We start from the raw sequence: 19,067 nt of genomic DNA on the forward strand, positions 1-19,067 counted from the left end.
AGTAGAGCACTGTAGTAATACTTGAACTGGAAAGTAAAAGCAGTAATACACACACCCAGTACTACCTGTCTGATACCTGAACTCAGTGACATCACTCAGGTGACTCCTCTGATGACTGGTTTAATTTGTTTACTTTATTCTGTCAAATAAAAATAATTTAAAGGAGCAGAAATTTTAATCAGATAAACTGGAATCATTTTAATCACTTTAATGGAGTTTTAGTGGAGAAAGGAGCTGATCACAGAGACCATGTTAATCTCCTCCTCCTCCTCTTCTTATTTCTCCCCCTCCTTCCCCTCTTCCTCCTCCTCCCCCTCTTCTCCCCCCTCCAGGACCAGTGTAAACGAGGAGAGGACCTCCTCTCAGGTGTGGACCAGTGGGAGGTTCCATCTGCAGACCTCCAGGTGTATGAGGTCCAGGTTCACTCCTTCTGGGCTCAGCTGCAGGACTTCTCCCAGCGGGTCAATAGCACTAGACAGAACATCGAGCGGGCCGTGCAGCTGTTCCGCTTCCTGGACCAGGTACCGTACAGAACCTCAGACCATCACTGTTACTGTAGAACCACGGACCAGGTACCGTACAGAACCTCAGACCATCACTGTTACTGTAGAACCACAGACCAGATACCGTACAGAACCTGTCTGTCAGTGGAACCATGGACTAGGTACCGTACAGAACCTCAGACCATCACTGTTACTGTAGAACCAGAACGAGCTGGTTCTGAGGAGAACTTCTAGCTGATCTACAGTGAAGTTTTTCTGATCGCTGTTTAAACCGTTTGTGGTTTATGGGTTCCTGCTTCATCAGGTTTTACGTTTTAAAGCATCACAGAACCAGAACCATCAGATCGTTCCCTTCAGGTTCTGTTGCTCTGTTCTGGTCTCTGATGGGGTTGTCATGGTGACGTTTATAACCTCATTGGATTCTTGTGGTTCTGGTGGATCTGGACCGACCCCAGCTGGTCTGTTGGTTTCAGTGAGTGAGCATCAATGATGTGTGAAGATCCATCTGAAGGCAGCTGTTGTTCCTCAGAGGCTCTGGAGGGGAGGTTCTATCAGGACTGGATAGTGAACTGGACCCTTTAGAGGGGTTCTGGGTATAGCAGGAACCGGTCTGTTTTCTGATCAAACGGATCAAAAACCTGAACATTAATGTAAAATCACAGATATGAACACCATAGAAGCTGGAAACCAGAGGATCAATAACTCCATTACTAACACACAGCCATCAGTAACCTGAATATTTACACAGAACTGTAAGAATCCTGAATATAGATGTGTCCCATAACTGGATGCTGGAGGGTTAGAGTTACCTCTGGGATCACCTGCTGCCTCCTGATTGGTCGATTCTGCAGGTAGTAATAACATGTTTTATTTTTATTATTAACATGTCGACCTGCTGACGACACGTGAAATGTTTCTGCTGCAGGACGACAACAGAGAGTGATCAGACACACACACATTGCACATATGCACACACAGACACACTGAGTGTGTCTCTGTGTGTGTGTGTGTGTGTGTGTGTGTGTGTGTGTGTGTGTGTGTGTGTGTGTGTGTGTGTGTGTGTGTGTGTGTAGTCCAGGTATCACTCCAGTGCCAAGTTTTCCCTCCTTCCTCTTTTCACTCTTTTCTTTCACCACAAAGTCTTTGTCGCCGTGGTTACCCCCCTGAGGGACCGCCCATCTGCCATTCAAACTCTGAATGAGGAGGGTGGGTGTGGGTGTGTGTGTGTGTGTGTGTGTGTGTGTGTGTGTGTGTGTGTGTGTGTGTGTGTGTCTGTGTGTGGTCAGGATGCTGCTCTTTACTCGCCTCAGTCAGTCTGCAGAGCTTCAACCGAACACATCGAGGTACGATTCACACTTTTTACTCACTTTACACAGTCTTTACACACACAGTCACACACCGCTGAGTCGTGTTGTGTGTAGTTTTGTCACAGTTTGTGTATCTGTGTGTTTTCTGTTGCAGTTACTCAGTAGTTTGGTGCTAACTGGCTTCAGTTTAACTGCAGTGACTCTTACTGTTAGTGGCTCTCCCTCTCTTTGTGTGTGTGTGTGCGTGTATTGCGTGTATTGGGTGTGTGTGTCTGTGGCAGAAAGTTATCAGGATTTATTGGAGCTAACAGATGCTAGCTGCTGCAGTGCTTGGATGTTTCTTGTTGTTTTTTTGAACAGACTCTGGTGTTTAAACTCTGATTCTCTGACCAGACATGCTGCTGCAGTGATTTGGATGTTCCGTGTTGTTGTTGTGGTTGTTTTTTTCAACAGTCTGATGTTTACGCTCCTATTTCTCTGACCAGACATGCTGCTGCAGCTCTGCATTCACGTTTCCACCATATTCTGCCTGTTTTCTGCTTCCATTCACGTATTTTACCAAAATTCAGCCTCTGGAGTTTTACAGTGAAGGACTTTAGAGAAAAGCTGGAGCTCATCATCACTTTTCATTCCTGAATAATCACATTTGTCTGAAACGGAGCTGAAACTAAGGATTTAAAAACAAATTCCACATAAGAACCAGCTCCACTGTTTAGTCATGAATTTAAAATGTTCCTTCAGTGAAACCAGCTACTGGAGAAAGTTTAAAATCCTAGAATGACTGTCAGCTGATCTGAGGATGAAGTTCAGGATGAGTCGATCAGTTTGTAGAAGATGTTGATGACGTGATGTTTACCTTCAGTTTACTGTCAGAGAGGAGTTGTTGGAAACCGACTGGAACAAACTTTAAAATGCTCATTAAAACACTTAATAGTTTATTTCCTGTCAATTGATGCATCAGTTAATTGATTAATCGTTTATCAGCAGCAGAGTTTGGTCTAAAAGTCTCCATCAGTTGGTGGTTCTGATCCATTTATCATCCAGTTGTAGATGTTAGAACTAATTCAAATGGTCGAATGTTTTCTGTTGTCAGTTTGTGACACCTGGATGGATTTAAACTGATCTGGTGTCAGTTTCTACCAGAACTCAGATGTGTTTTTCCTCCTAAATGTCATGGTTCTATCTGCTGGACTGATGAAGTTCTGAGGCGCAGAAATGATGGAAAAAGTCCATTAAGAAGTGATAAATCTGGATCCACCTCTATGGACTTCAAGGACTTGGAACTCTGGAAATATGAAGGTAGAACTCTGATCATTAATGAAGCTACTGGAGATGAAGAATCAGATGTTCTGAGGAGGTTTGGGAGGAACCTGGTTCAGTTTTGGTTGTGTTATTTATATAGAATTACTCAGTTTGTTTCTTGTAAACAGTGATGATGTTCTGCAGCTTGTTCTCTTCAGCTCCAGTTTTAAACTCTGTGGCAGAGATGAAGAAGCTCAGAGTGACTCAGTGTTTGAAGCTTCAGTCCTTTCATCTCCTCTGTGGTTCACAGTCTGGAGTCCTGCAGAGTTTCTGTCCACAAACCACCGAGTCTCCGTCCTGCACAACAACACCATGGTATTCACCCAGTCCTGCTCCCGATCCTGCTCCTGGTTTTCATTCCTTCTCCTCTGTAGTGGGTCAGTCTGAGTCACTCCAGTGAGCTGTTCTTCTTCCAGAGTCACTGGTCTGTAATGTGGGACATGTATGAATCCATTCAGTCATTCTGATCAGACTATTCTGCTCTCACCACATTTCATCCCTGCTGCTTTTATTTCTGGAGATACTGAACCTGCAACACTGAGAACATTCAGAGTTCTAGGAGGCCCAGTTCCAGGTCTTTGAAGTCCATAGAGGTGGGTCCAGATTTATCACTTTTAATGGACTTTTTCCATCATTTCTGAGCCTCAGAACTTCATCAGTCCAGTAGATAGAACCAGGACATTTAGGAGGAAAACATCTGAGTTCTGGTAGAAACTGACACTAAAATAGTGAAAAGAGCTGGAAAATTACCACAAAAAGACACAAAATCACCCCCAAAAGACCCAAAACTACCTTGAAAAGTTCAACGATGCAGGTGAAAAACAGAAAGAAAGAAACAGGTGAAATTGCAACAGAACTCATCTTTGGCTCAAAAAACTTGCAAAATTTACCCCAAAAGAGCCAAAATTACCCTGAAACGTTCCAATATGCCAGCATAAAAATGGGAAATCACCACAAAAGTGACCAAATGTACCATGAAAATGACCAGAACTACCACAAAACAGGTGAAATTTTGACAGAAAACTCCAATTTGGCACAAAAAAATCAACCAAATAGGACTAAAGCTCCCACCAGAACCTCCCCAGAACTTCTGGTTCTTCATCTCCAGTAACTTTCTCAATGATCAGAGTTCTACCTTCAGACTGGGAATATTTCCAGAGTTCCAGATCCTTCAAGTCCATAGAGGAGAACGTCCCCTGGAGAAAGTTCTAGAGTAGACCTACCGACAAGTGGACGGTTGTCGGTAGGTCTACTCTAGAACTTTCTCCAGTTGTGGGTAGGTCTACTCTAGAACTTTCTCCACTTGTCGGTAGGTCTACTCTAGAACTTTGTCCAGTTGTGGGTAGGTCTACTCTAGAACTTTCTCCAGTTGTCGGTAGGTCTACTCTAGAACTTTGTCCAGTTGTGGGTAGGTCTACTCTAGAACTTTCTCCACTTGTCGGTAGGTCTACTCTAGAACTTTGTCCAGTTGTGGGTAGGTCTACTCTAGAACTTTGTCCAGTTGTGGGTAGGTCTACTCTAGAACTTTCTCCAGTTGTCGGTAGGTCTACTCTAGAACTTTGTCCAGTTGTGGGTAGGTCTACTCTAGAACTTTCTCCACTTGTCGGTAGGTCTACTCTAGAACTTTGTCCAGTTGTGGGTAGGTCTACTCTAGAACTTTCTCCAGTTGTCGGTAGGTCTACTCTAGAACTTTCTCCAGTTGTGGGTAGGTCTACTCTAGAACTTTCTCCAGTTGTGGGTAGGTCTACTCTAGAACTTTCTCCAGTTGTGGGTAGGTCTACTCTAGAACTTTCTCCAGTTGTCGGTAGGTCTACTCTAGAACTTTCTCCAGTTGTCGGTAGGTCTACTCTAGAACTTTCTCCAGTTGTCGGTAGGTCTACTCTAGAACTTTCTACAGCTGGCGGTAGGTCTACTCTAGAACTTTCTCCACAGGACGTTCTCCTTTGAAGTCCATAGAAGTGGGTCCAGATATATTATTTTTTAATGGACGTTTTCCTTTGGAGGCTCCAGACTATCATGTAGATGTTCTTTCCAAACGGATGAAGTCTAGTTTATCCAGTCAGTCCAGTGAGCAGCGGACTCAGTCATATAAACTCTCTTCAGAGCAGATCTGAGGTGTTCTGTCACCTGGTCCTGGTCTGACAGGTGAGCCAGGATCTGAGTAAATATGACCTTTAAAGTAAAGTGGAACCATCACGTCACTCCTGATGCCTTTAAGGACTGTTGGAAAGTTGAAAATCCAGTGATTCCTTCTGTTTTTACAGTTTGTTGCTGATTGTTAAAGATAACCTTCCTGTCAGCCCCAGCAGAGGGTCTCAGAGTTTCTGTCTGGCTGATCTCAGGTCAGCTGAATGTGTGTCAGAGGGTCTTAGACCAGGGGTGTCCAACATGCGGCCCGTGGGCCTAAAGCAGTCCTCCAGAGGATCCAATCCGGTCCTCAAAGTGTAAAAATTCCAGAGAAGACATTAACTGCAGATTGTAAATTAGTAAAACTATAAATTTAAAATCATTTCTAGACCATGACAAGTTGTTTGGATCATAAAGTAAATTACTAGGTTGTTCATTGTTCTTTTGTCATTTTGTGTCTCATTTTTGTAATATTTTCCTTTTTTTGCTGTTTTTTGTCTGACTTTTGTCATTTGTCTCACGTTTTTGTCGTTTTGTGTCTAATTTTTGCCTCACTTGTGTTTTTCATCTTGTTGTCATTTTGCTTTGTCGTTTTGCTTCTCGCTTTTGTCATTTTTGTCTCGTTTGTGTCATTTGTCCATTTTACTTGTCGCTTTGTAGCTTTTTTGTCAAATTTTTTGTCTCTTTTTTGTTTTTTTATGTGGTTTGTCTCATTTTTTGTCGTTTTGTATCGCATTTTTGTAATATTTTGTTGTGTTTTGTCAAATATTTTATCATTCAGTTCCAGGTGACTAAATGTTGTGTTCCTTTGTTGACACTGATCTGGAAGTTGTAATGTGGAAATGAGAAACTGAGGCTGAATGTTGATGAAACTGAATTTATTTTTCTTCATAAATTTCAGGTTGTTCATGATGTTTAGTAAAAAGACAATTCCTTAAATGTGAACATTTTCAGAATATACTTTTTTGTACTTAAAGGAACCATTAGGAGTTGTGGTTATTTATAGGTTATCATGCTGTGGTTTTACTGGTCCACTGGAGATCAGACTGGGCTGGATGTGGAACCTGGACTGAGATGAGTTTGACTCTCCGGTTTCAGTGTTTCTGTCCGGCTGCTCCCAGGTCAGCTGAATGTGTGTCAGAGGGTCTCAGAGCTTCTAACCGGCTGATTTGAGATCAGGCTGAATGTGTGTCAGGTTGTGGGAAGCGAGCGGCTGCAGCCTTCAGGACTCATCAGCAGCTCATCGGTCTGAGGAGCGCTGACCCAGCAGACCCAGATGGATCCAGTCTCATGTATTGTTGTGGACAGTTCCTGTCTTCAGACCTCAGAGAGACTCTCAGACTTCACAGCCTGCAGCCAAACAGTTCCACCCTGTCAGGACTCATTTAATAGCGTCTGTCTGCTCTCAGGACTTAATGAGACTCAAAGCGGACCCTCCCTGATAAACAGCCTCACCGTCAGGTCCCTCCTCCGTCCCAAAGGGGATGTTGTCACGTTTAAAGTCACATTTATTCATGTCGAACACACTTAGAAACACCCAGAGTAGAAGCAGAGAACATGCTAACAGTGAGCCTGTCATTCATTACTAGGCTCCTTCATGAATGAATGAACAATTATTCTGTTATTGGTTACAGTAGCTGAACATCAGATACTATGATTCTCTGTTTACTGATCGACCGATCATTGACTGGATCAATAACAGTCTGTCTGCTGTTCTTGTTTTCTTTCTCTGTTCTTCTCTCTGTTCCCACTCAGGTCCAGATCTTAAAGCTTTATTTTTTGTTGTTTCCAGCCTCCGTTTAATCTATGGCTGCCTGCTAGCTTAGCTGCTAGCCGTTAGCCTAGCTGAAGTCCTGATTGGTGGAGATGTTTGTGCTTCTTGTTCAGTTTCTGCAGGTTGTTAAAATTGATCTGACTTTAGCAACATGTTACGGTGGTACAGCTAGCATTAGCTGCTAACAGCTAACCTCTCAGTGTTAGCATTAGCCTAGCATTAGCTTAGCATTTACCTAGCACCTGCAGCAGAATTGGTTCCTGCTAAATAACAAAATTCATCTAAAATATTCTACAGAACTTAGTTTTGGGTCCTAAATAAGAAGTTAATGAACTGTGAACAGAAGCTACAGCAGAGGACAGTCAGACCAGTAGGTCTGGACTGGTTCTACTGGTTTGGTTCTGTGACCATTCAGGTGTTTCTGCTGCAGGATGAAGCAGGTTTCCCTGAACTCTGAGAACCTGTTCAGTCTTGTCCTGCTGTCAGAGATGAATGGAGTGTTGGAGGTGGATGCAGCGTCTCAGTTTTTTGTCTTGTTTCTTGTTTTGTGTCTCATTTTAGGTCCTGTTCTTGTCATTTTATGTTTCGTTTTGTGTCATTTTTGTCGTTTTCTGTCATTTTGTGTCATGTTTTTGTCATTTCCTGCCTCTGATTAGGATGTTTATCTTTGACCTATCTCAGTTTGTTTATACCACATACTGTGTGATGTTCCACATTCTCACTGCAGATATTTACTCTAATAGTATATTTTACTGAATGAAACCCTGGCTTAGCTGCACTTCCTGTTTATCTGCCCGGTAACTCCACCTGTTTTATCTCTCATCCTGCTTTAAAGGGTTTCTAGCTGTCAGGGTTCACACACCAAATTAAACTCCTGATGTTTAAACCTCTTTATTCTGATTCAGTCCACCTTAAAACCTGAACCTCCCTCTGGTTGGTTCATGTATGTGAAATATAAACTGTTCATCAGAGCGCCGCCTGCTGGTCACTCCGTGTTACTGCAGCAGGACTGAACCGTGTGTGTGTGTGTGTGGGGGGGGTGGGCAGTGTGTTCAGAAGGAGCTAGAGACTCCTTCAGTCCATCAGTAGAAGCAGGAGGCCTCCAGCCTTTCATCTACTGTCTCCTCCCCCACCAGACCTGAACAAAGAGGAGGTCGGCGGTCGGCTCCTTTATGGCGCCTGCAGACACACACATGAACACACACACACACGAACACACACATGAACACACACTTCAAAGCTCTGTCAACTTCAGAGTGACGTTTTTGTGTTTCTGTGTTATTTGAACAACCTGCAGGTCGTTTTCAGCTCTGCAGCGCCTCCTGGTGGTTTGACCCCTAGGAGGAACCAACTGGAGGTTCTGGAAGACGTTTCTAGAAACGAACCTCCAGTTGGTTTTCTCCTGAAGCTCCTACCATCTCCTCATCCTGTAGATGTTTTTCTATCTCCAGACTTTTCCTCTCTACACTGTTCATCATCTGTAGAAGATGTTTCACCATGCTGGATGGATCTTTTTGTATCGTTGTTGTTTTGTGTCTCGCTTTTAGTCATTTTAGGTTTTGTTTTTGTCATTTTGTGTCTTTACTTCGCATTTTGTGTCACGTTTTTGTCGTTTTGTGTCTCATTTTTGTCATTTTGTGTCCTTTTTTTCGCATTTTGTGTCACGTTTTTGTCATTTTGTGTCTCATTTTTGTCATTTTGTGTCTTTTCTTCGCATTTTGTGTCTTTTCTTCGCATTTTGTGTCTTTTTTTGTCATTTTGTGTCTTCACATTTTGTCTCGCGTTTTTGTTGTTTTGTGTCTCATTTTTGTCATTTTGTGTCCTTTTCTGGTCTTGTTGTCTCCTCATCCTGCAGATGTTTTTCTGTCTCCAGACGTTTCCTCTCTACTCTGCTCATCATCTGCAGATGTTCCTCCATGCTGAATGGATCTCCAGCAACCTGCTCCTCTGTTTTCTGTTTCTGCTGAGTTTATTTTAGTCTCTCTGAGGAAACACTGCCTGCAGTTCAACCTGAAACTCTCTGAATGTTTCCCTGCTGGTCTCTGTTTAATGTGAATGTTTATTTTTTGGTGAATTATTAAGTAGAACATGTAGGATAAGGTGATTTTCCCAATGTTATGTTCAGATTTGGTTCATATTTCTGGTGGACCTGAACATGACAGCTGATTATTTCAGACCATCTGAGAACTAAAAATCTATTTCTTTCTGTTTTTCCAGTTTCAGACTAATGCTGTCATTTCATGGGTTTTCTTTAGTTGACCTTCAGAGGTTTAAATATCCGTCGTTATCAACGTGATCATTTCTGTTTTACATTCCTCATTTATTTTCTATCCACCATGACGTTAATGAAACAGTGAGTGTAGTTAATGACTTCCTGCCTGTAGAAACCAGACGTCACTCTGATGCAGTCACGTCACGTAATGGTCACTTCCTGTCAGTACAGAGAGGCCACGCCCCCTGACATCATGTGACCTCTGTCCTTGCAGGCCTATGGCTGGGCGTTGGAGGGTATGCGTCACCTAGCTGGGATCAGCATGGAGGACTGCACGCTGCCGGACAAATGCCAGGCTGTGATTGGCTGCCTGGAGGGCTACCACCGCCAGCACCCACCAATCCCAGACGGCCGCTTCCAGGAGATGAAGGCGGCGGCGGGGGAGCTGCGGGGCGAGAGGGGCCTCCGCCAGTGGAGCTTCGCCTGGTCCAAGTGTCAGGAGACCAAGAAGATGTTCGACAGGAAGATGGAGGCGGCGCTCAGGACTCGAGACTCCGCCCAGTGCCGCCGCTCTGACTCCGCCCTCAGCTGGAGCTCTGCCTCCTCCAGGAAGAGTCTGTCAGGACTGTGGGGGGTCCTAGAGACCTCCTCTTCCTCCTCCTGCACCCCCAAGGAGGACACAGACTCATCTTCACCTCATCGTAGCTCCGCCTCCCTGCTACCTGTCTCCTCCACACCTTGTAGCTCCGCCTCCACGCTCCCCCTCACCTCCTCACCTCGTAGCTCCGCCTCCCCTCCCACCCCCCAGCACACGCCCCTCCTGCAGCGTCTGTTCCGCAGCTCCTCCTCTTCCGAGGAGTCGTCTGAGCGGGTGGAGGTCTGCTCCTCCAGCCTCCCTCGCCTCGCCTCCTCGTCCTCCATCCTGTCCTCCTGTCGGCGGCAGCAGCTGAGGAAGACGCAGAGCTTCGACTGCCCCTCCACCCCCTCCACCCCTGAGGCGCCGCGCTACGGCCCGTGTCCTCGCGCCCTCAGCGAGCCGGTGCGCCGAGGAAACACCGGCGTGTTCATCCGCGGCCTGGAGGTGAGCAGCACCGAGGCGGCCGACCACACGCTGTGCCCCAGGACGGCTGCTCACGGCTGGGCAGGAACAGGACCGAGGAGCCCCGGGACGCCTGGAACCCCCAGAACCCCCGGGAGCCCTGCGGACCCACGACCCAGAGGAAGGTGGGGAACTAGGAGGGGGTTCACCAGAGGGAGCTTTGTTCTATAATATTTAAAACCAGAAAATCTCCAACTGACCTCATCCTGGTTCTAGTCTGCTGGAGGCAACAAATCAGAACTAAAAATTAGAATCATTCAGAACCTCCTATGTAGAAAATAGTGAAAAATGTGGATCTGAGTTTCTTCAAACGTCTGGTTTAGTTTACTGTCAGAGGAAAGAAACCAGAAAATATTCGCATTTAGATGTTTTATTAAGAAACAACTCAAACTGATTATCAGAAGAATAATTTAATAGTTTGTATCTGATCAGTTAATTGTCTGTGTTCAGCAGCGGTCTCAGCTAATTAATCAGTTAGCCTTTATTTGTCACATATACATTACAGCACTGTGAAATGTTGCTTTCCGCAAATCCCCCAATCAGGGTCAGCCGTAGTACAGCGCCTCTGGAGCAGGAAGGGTTAAGGGCCTTGCTCAAGGGCCTGACGTAGGGGTTTGATCCTCTGACCTTCTGATCAGTAGTCCAGAGATTTAACCGTTGCGCCACCACTGCCCCAGCTAGGCTAGCATGTAGCAATGAAGCTAATCTGGAGTGTTTATATGAAACCAGAGTCCTGGAAGCACAACATTCACCGTATGTCATCTTGTTTTATTTTTGTTTGTGTTGTGTTGTTTTCTTTTTGTTTATGTTGTGTTGTTTTACTGTTGTATTGTTTGTGTTGTGTTGTTTTATTGTCGTGTTGTTTTATTTTTGTTTGTGTCGTGTTTTATTGTTGTTTTGTTTTACTGCTGTTTGTGTTGTTGTGTTGTCATGTTGTGTTGCTGCAGTAAGCTGCGCCACATCGTGGAGGAGATGGTGACCACGGAGCGTGACTACGTGCGCTCTCTGCGCTACATCATCCACCACTACTTCCCTGAGATGGACCGGACTGACCTTCCTCAGGACCTCAGGGGAAAACGATCCGTGGTCTTCGGGAACCTGGAGAAGCTGCTGGACTTCCACAGCCAGTTCTTCCTCAGAGAGCTGGAGGCCTGCTGGAAGCACCCACTGAGGGTCCCTCACTGCTTCCTCAGACACGTACGATACACAACAACACACTATCACACAGTAACACACAACAACACCCACTGAGGGTCCCTCACTGCTTCCTCAAACATGTACGACACACAACAACACACTATCACACAGTAACACACAACAACACACACACTAACACACACAGACACACAATAACACAGCAACACAAGTTTACAGCAACCATTAAATGTGTTTCTGTCTTATCCTCAGATGTTTGGATGTTCAGCTCAGTTTTAGTCTCCATCTGATTCATTTCTACACCACAGTTAAACTCTATACCTGTGTCCAGATGTTGGTCCTGTTCTGGTCCAGATGTTGGTTCTGTTCTGACTGTGTTTTTCTGTTTACAGCAGGAACAGTTCAGTCTTTATGCTCTGTACAGCAAGAACAAGCCGAAGTCTGACGCTCTGCTGGCCCATCATGGACTCTCCTTCTTCAGGGTGAGAACCAGAATTGACCTTCTGTCTCACCTGTGTCTCACCTGAATCTCACCTGTATCTCACCTGTATCTCACCTGTATTTCACCTGTATTTCACCTGAATCTCACCTGTGTCTCACCTGTATTTCACCTGAATCTCACCTGTATCTCACCTGTATTTCATCTGTGTCTCTCCTGTATCTCACCTGTGTCTCCCCTCTCCTTCCCCTCTCTGTCCCCTCTTCTTTCCCCTGCAGAGGAAGCAGCTGGAGCTGGGTGATAAGATGGACCTGTCCTCCTACCTGCTGAAGCCCATCCAGAGGATGAGTAAATACGCTCTGCTGCTGTCTGACCTCATGAAGGAGGTGGGTGTGGCTCAGGAGGCAGAGCTTATCGCCCTGCAAGCCGCCACCAACATGGTCAAGTTCCAGCTTCGCCATGGCAACGACCTACTGGCCATGGACGCCATCCAAGACTGTGACGTGAGTAGGGCTGCAACTAACGATGAATTGATGAATCGTCTGAGCACGATGCATCATCCAAAGCCGAGTGAGCGCGCGATGCAACAGAAATCACTGTCCGAGCAGAGCGCGGAACACGGACAGACATACGCACTGCATTGTACATACATAGACACGATACAGCGTGGATGTCCGCACGTATCATGCTCAGACGATTTCACCGTTAGTTGCAGCCCTAGATGTGAGTTTATTAGCTTCAGACTCGGTGAGATGGTCGCTCAGATGTTCATCATGCAGAAACTCCTAAATCTGGTTCAGGTTCTGAGTTAAAACTTTAATGCAGGTCGACTCCAGAGATGTTTCTGAACCGACAGTCAGCATCTTTATTAATCAGTAACAACTAGATGAAGTCTAGTGGACATCGGGTGTTTCTAGTCATGGTCAGTTTGGTTTCATCAGCTCCTCAGTAGTTTGACTCTCTGGTAGAAGATAAGAACATCGATCATGTTTTCTTCATGACAGGAAACAACCTCAGAGCAGAAAACTACAAACTGGAAAAGTAAAGTTTCCAGATGATTAGTGTTTCTGGTTTGATCAGTGATGTTCAGCAGGAGGAACATCTGATCAGGTTGATCTTCTGCTGGTCCTCTGCAGGTGAACCTGAAGGAACAGGGTCAGCTGATCCGGCAGGACGAGTTCACAGTCTGCAGCGGCAGGAGGAAATGTCAACGCCACATCTTCCTGTTCGAGGAGCTCGTCCTCTTCAGCAAACCCAAGAAGATGGAGGGAGGCCTGGACGTGTTCATCTACAAACACTCCTTCAAGGTGAGAACAGCCGCCAGGTCCAGACAGGTTCTGCTTAGAGCCGCTTCTGACGTTTGAATGTCGCCTTCAGACGGCCGATGTGGGTCTGACGGAGTCCACGGGGGACAGCGGGCTGAGGTTTGAGATCTGGTTCAGGAGGAGGACGTCCAAGAACCAGACCTTCATCCTGCAGGCATCTTCAGCAGACGTGAAGCTGGCGTGGACCAGCGACATCGCCAGGATCCTCTGGACCCAGGCCACCAGGAACAAAGGTACCGACCCGTAGACGGAGTTTAGAGCTGCAGCGCCGCTCAGAAGCTCACCGTGTGTTTGCGTCCACAGAGATGCGTCTGAAGGAGATGGTGTCCATGGGCGTCGGGAACAAACCCTTCCTGGACATCCAGCCGAGCGACGCCGCCATCAGCGACCGAGCGGTTCACTACATTATGAAGAGCAGAGGTCCGTTCACGTACCGGGTCACACTGGACCACAACCTGCTCGTTATATCCTCCCATGACAAGCTGAATTATACAATACAAGCTAAACACTCAGATCAGAACAGGGAAATCCACTAAATCTGACCAGATTTCCTCCAGAACCTCCTCAGAACCTCCTAAGAACCATCTGATTCTTCAGCTCCAGTAACTTTATTAATGATCAGAGTTCTACCTTCAGACTGAGAATATTTCCAGAGTTCCAGGTCCTTGAAGTCCATAGAGGAGAACGTCCCTTGGAGAAAGTTCTAGAGTAAACCTACTGACTACTGTACAGTTGTTAGTAGAGCTACTCTAGAACTTTCTCCAGTTGTCGGTAGGTCTGCTCTAGAACTTTCTACAGGTGTCAGTAGGTCTACTCTAGAACTTTCTACAGGGGACGTTCTCCTTTCTTATTTCCGGTATTTAAGTTTAGTCTCACTTAGAACATTCCAGGCCCTTGAAGTCCATAGAGGTGGGTCCAGATTTATCACTTTTTAATGGACTTTTTCCATTATATCTGAGCCTCAGAACTTCATCAGTCCAGCAGATAGAACCATGACATTTAGGAGGAGAAACACATCTGAGTTCTGGCATTTTTCGACAATCTTTTGGCAAATTTAAAAAAATTTTGTCATTATTGGACACATTTTGACTGACTTTGGTCAAATTTTGAGTCATTTTGGACTAATTTGTGAAATTCCAGACAACTTTTGTTTAATATGAATAATTCTTTGAAGCCTCTAAATATTTGAATTTTGTTGGAAGGGTCGTTTCTAAAACTTTTTAAGTCATTTTGACACTTAGAAAGACAGTGTTTTTGACACATTTTGAGTCATTTTGGACAAACTGTGGAATTTTGGACAATTTTTGCATAATTTTCAACAATTTACAAGCAATTTTGGAAGAGTCAGGTTTAATTTTAGAATGCTTTTGTGTGATATGAGCAACTTTATACTCATTTTTGAACCATTTTCTGTGATTTGGGGTCTTTTTGGACAAATTCTGAGTAACAACATTCATGTTATTTCAACAGTACCGTCAAAAATGTGTTTTCCATCCATCCAGGCATCATAGTCTAAAGATAAACCAGATCTGACCAATTTTGGATAATTTTCGAGTCATTTTGGACAAAATTTTAGGTCCTTTTGAACATTTTTGGAATAATTTGGGGAAATATTGAGTCATTTTGGAAGGTTTTTATCATTTTTGGACAGATTTTTACACTTTTTGAACAATTTTGTGTAATTTTGGACATCTTCTGTCATTTCAACAGTATTTTGAGCAATTTTTGACACATATTGGAACATTTGGGACGATTTTTGTTTCATGTAATTTGACCAGTTTTTACTAAAAAACACACCTGGGTTCTAATAAAAACTGACACAAGATCAGTTTTACATCCATCCAGGTGTCACAGTCTAAACACTGAACCATTTTTTCTATAACTCTGATCATCAGTATTATGGGATGTATCGTAGTTCCATGAGTGAAACACATCGACTGATGAAACTCTAAATAATCCTAGTTTTCTGGTCCAGGTGCCAGAACTCGAGCCTCCATCGCCGTCTCCGTCTTCGACCACTCCAATCCCTTCAAACGAGGAGCGGTGACGTCCGACTCTGCAGCTCCAGGACCGTCTTCGTCCAGCCTGCTGGGGCCCCTCAACCTGCACATGTACAGGTAGGACTCACCTGTCCTGCTGCAGGTGGAGCTGCTCAGGTGTGTTTCTGACTGTGTGTCATCCTCCTGCAGTCAGACGCTTCCTTCTCCTCCGGCCGCTCAGAGCTCCTTCAACGCCTCCTGTATCGAGGAGGATGAGCAGGAACACGAGACCAGCAGCCAGCCATCCATGAGTACGTAAATACGCACGTTACCACGGAGACGGCCGTGATGTCAGTCTGTAGCTCCGCCTCCTGATCGACTCTGACTGTGATGAAGGTTTGAGGTGACAGTCAGCTGTAACTGTGGAGACTTTTATCATCAAGATAAAACTAAAAAAACTTAATGTTGCTCAGAAAACATGAGACTGAACGCAGGAAATCATAAAAAATCAGTCAGATAATAATGGATAATAAGAAGTAATACTTGAAGCGATACTGAGGTGGTAACGTTTTATTATACAGAATGAAATACTAAAGTCCAGATCTCCGTGAAGTCGATCAGTTTCTCTGATAAATACAGGAATATCGATCACTATTTAATTAAGTTCTAATACTAACTGAGCAGACTGGACTTCTGTTAACGTTGCTGTTTCTCAGACTGGTGGTTCTGTTACCATGGTGACGGTCTGATCCATTCATACAGAACATTTAGTTTATTACAGATCAGCTGATTAAATGCTGTTAATCTAAGAGATGCTGAATACCAGCTCCAGTAATCGGTTAACCCGAACAGACTCTAGTTCAGGAACTGCAGCCTACGTTTCCCATGATGCACCCAGAGGGCAGTTGGTTTCACTGGTTCTGGTTCTGTTCTGCAGCCACAGAGAGTTCTGGCTCATCGTCTCGCTGCCTCTCTGGCTCCACCGGCTCCGACAGCGGCTGCGTCTCCTCCCACCTGCAGGAGGCGCTGCAGGAGGAGCCCCGCCCACACAGCCAGAACTCCGCCTCCTGCTCCTCCTCCAGCAAGCAGCGAATCAGCAACCAGTACCTCTCATCTGTAAGTACCTCTCTTGTAAGTACCTCTCACCTGTAGTACTCCTCACCTGCAGTATTAATCACATATAGTACTAATCACCTGTAAGTACCTCTCTCCTGTAGTGCTAATCACCTGTAGTATTAATCACCTGTAGTACTAATCATCTGTAGTACTCCTCGCCTGTAGTACTTCTCACCTGTAGTACTAATCACCTGTAGTACCTCTCACCTGTAAGTACCTCTCACCTGTAGTAGTCCTCATCTGTGGTACTAATCACCTGTCAGTAAATCCAGGTTATCTCCAGGTGAACCTGTTGTGGTTTAAGTTTAACCTGATCAGTGATCAATACGGGGTCAGCTGGTATTGATCAGTGAACTGATCTTCTGTTGTTGGTATTGTTTTGTCTGATCATTAAAAGTATTGATTATTGATCTGTTTGGTTACAGCAGTGATCAGATCGATCAGATAAATTGATCAGATGTATCAGCTGATCAATATTCTGTGTTTGTCCTCAGAAAGCTGCAGCTGTCATCAGTCCAGCCACCGTCGTTTGATCAGCTGGCCTGAAAATGAACGTGAGTCGCATGATCTCTGGATCATCCAATCACCTATCAGTCACCTATCAATGACCTATCAATCATCTATCAATAACCTATCACTCACTTATCAATTATCTATCAGTCATATATCCGTCGCATATCAATCACCTATCAGTCACCTATCAATCATCTACCAATCATCTATCAGTCATCTGTCAATCATCTATCAATTATCTGTCAATCACCTATCAATCACCTATCAGTCAACTATTAGTCATCTGTCAATCACCTATTGGCCATATATCAATCACATCTGTCATGTATCACACATCAATCACCTATTAACTGTCTATCAATCACATATCAATCACTTGTCAATAATCTATCAGTCATCTATCAATCATCTATCACATATCAATCATCTATCTGTCATCTGTCAATCACATATCAATCACACGTCAATCACCTACCAGTCATCTATTGGACATCTATCAATCACCTCTCAATCATCTATCAATCACATGAGTCATCTATCAGTCATCTATCAATCACCTATCAGTAATCTATCAATCATATATCAGTCACCTATCAATTATTTTCAATCATCTATCGATCATCTATCAATCACTTATCAATCAATCATGTATTCATCCTGTTTATCTCCACGTTAAACTGGATCAATATTGAACCTGAACCTGTCGATTCTGCTCTATCTGATCCAAACACCAACGAAGAAGAAGCAGCGTCTTCTTCTTCACATTATTTATTAATGATCCAGAACCTGTAGAACCAGAATCCTCACATTTACAAACGGTCTTTAAACGCACCATCTCTGCTGTTAAACTGATTAGAGATAAAATCACAACTTTATTTGAAAACGTCTGATCAGCAGCTCATTAATAACTGGTTCTGATCCATCTCTGATCAATAATCTGAACCTTTTATTAGACCTCATGCTGGTTTTAATCTCGGACTTCACTGAGTCCAGGTTATCTGCTGGTTAATACACTTGGTTCTGGTCCTGGTCCTGGTCGTGGTCCTTGTTGTGATTCTGGTACTGATTGTGGTTGTGATTGTGGTTCTGGTTCTAATTGTGGTTGTGGTTGTGTTTGTGTGTCTGCAGGTCCGTTCTGACTCGGTGATGGCTTGAAGTGGACGTGTGATCTGAGCTTCATCTGGTTTATTTATGAGCTTCAGTCTGTGGTGTAAATATAACGTTAGACTTTAATCAGTGGTTCTGTTTGGGAGGAGAACCGGGTCAGAGGAGAACCAGGTCTAGAGGAGAAACAGGTCAGAGGTGAACCGGTCCTGGATCTTCGGACTGACTGTACATGAGTGTAAATAATCCACAGCTGAACTTTTGTTACTTGGAAGAATAAATGAGTTTGTTGAAAAAAAAACTAACATCTGTTTATTAAATACAGCTGAGTGTGTGTGTGTCTGTGTGTGTGTGTGTGTCTGTGTCTTTACTGCATTCATTTACCCTTTACCAGCCTTCCAGGACCTGCTGCTGAGGAACACCATGATGCTGCCACCACCGTGCTTCACAGTGGGGATGATGTGTTTGTGATGATGTTCAGTGTTTGGTGTCCATCAAATATATCATCTAGTCTGATGGACATAAAGCTCCATCCTGGTCTCCTCAGACCAAAGAACCTTCTTCCAGGTGTCTTCAGAGTCTCCACATGTCTTCTGGTGAACTCTAGTCCAGATTTAATTGGAGCTTTTTCCATCAGAGTCTTTCTCTTTGTCTCCATGAAGCTTTGACTGGTGAAGAACAGACAACAGTTGTTGGATGAACAGTCTGAAGCTGGAACTCCTTCAGAGGGATCATAGGAGTCTTGGTGGCCTCCCTCTCTAGTCTCCAGTAACTCCTTCAGAGGAGTCATAGGATTCTTGGTGGCCTCCCTCACTAGTCTCTTTCTTGAAGTTGGTTCCCACATTTAAAGTTTCTGTCTTAAACTGTTGTTTTCAGATGAAACAAAGAAAAGAGTTAAATGAAGAGCGGATTCTGAACCTGGTCAGTTTCTGTTCCTCTGAGGTGAGTCAACATGTTTGTGTGAACTTCAGTATTAAACTCTTCACTGCACTGAAACAACCAGGTAAAGGCTCCGCGTCCATCCTTCCCTGCAGCAGCTGATCCACCTGTACAGGTGAGACGTCAGTATTAAAGCTACATGTTTGTTTAGTGATGGTGAATGATGATTGACA

At 44.4% G+C, this 19,067-nt stretch overlaps 1 protein-coding gene across 1 annotated transcript in view; it reads left to right on the forward strand.

The window, feature by feature from the left end:
- plekhg4 (pleckstrin homology domain containing, family G (with RhoGef domain) member 4) overlaps positions 1-18,256 on the forward strand; it is an 83,304-nt gene extending 65,048 nt beyond the window's left edge. The window contains exons 12-24 of the mRNA XM_035947733.2: positions 333-521; positions 9,500-10,449; positions 11,272-11,521; positions 11,872-11,961; positions 12,197-12,421; positions 13,055-13,225; positions 13,296-13,476; positions 13,547-13,663; positions 15,219-15,360; positions 15,433-15,533; positions 16,160-16,353; positions 16,833-16,892; positions 17,980-18,256. Of these exons, the coding sequence (XP_035803626.2) occupies positions 333-521; positions 9,500-10,449; positions 11,272-11,521; positions 11,872-11,961; positions 12,197-12,421; positions 13,055-13,225; positions 13,296-13,476; positions 13,547-13,663; positions 15,219-15,360; positions 15,433-15,533; positions 16,160-16,353; positions 16,833-16,871 (2,649 nt within the window). The 3' untranslated portion in view covers positions 16,872-16,892; positions 17,980-18,256. The remainder of the gene's footprint in view (positions 1-332; positions 522-9,499; positions 10,450-11,271; positions 11,522-11,871; positions 11,962-12,196; positions 12,422-13,054; positions 13,226-13,295; positions 13,477-13,546; positions 13,664-15,218; positions 15,361-15,432; positions 15,534-16,159; positions 16,354-16,832; positions 16,893-17,979) is intronic.
- Positions 18,257-19,067: the final 811 nt, after the last annotated feature.

The sequence above is a fragment of the Amphiprion ocellaris genome, chromosome 1, assembly GCF_022539595.1.
Source record: "Amphiprion ocellaris isolate individual 3 ecotype Okinawa chromosome 1, ASM2253959v1, whole genome shotgun sequence".
Taxonomy (NCBI): Eukaryota; Metazoa; Chordata; class Actinopteri; family Pomacentridae; genus Amphiprion; species Amphiprion ocellaris.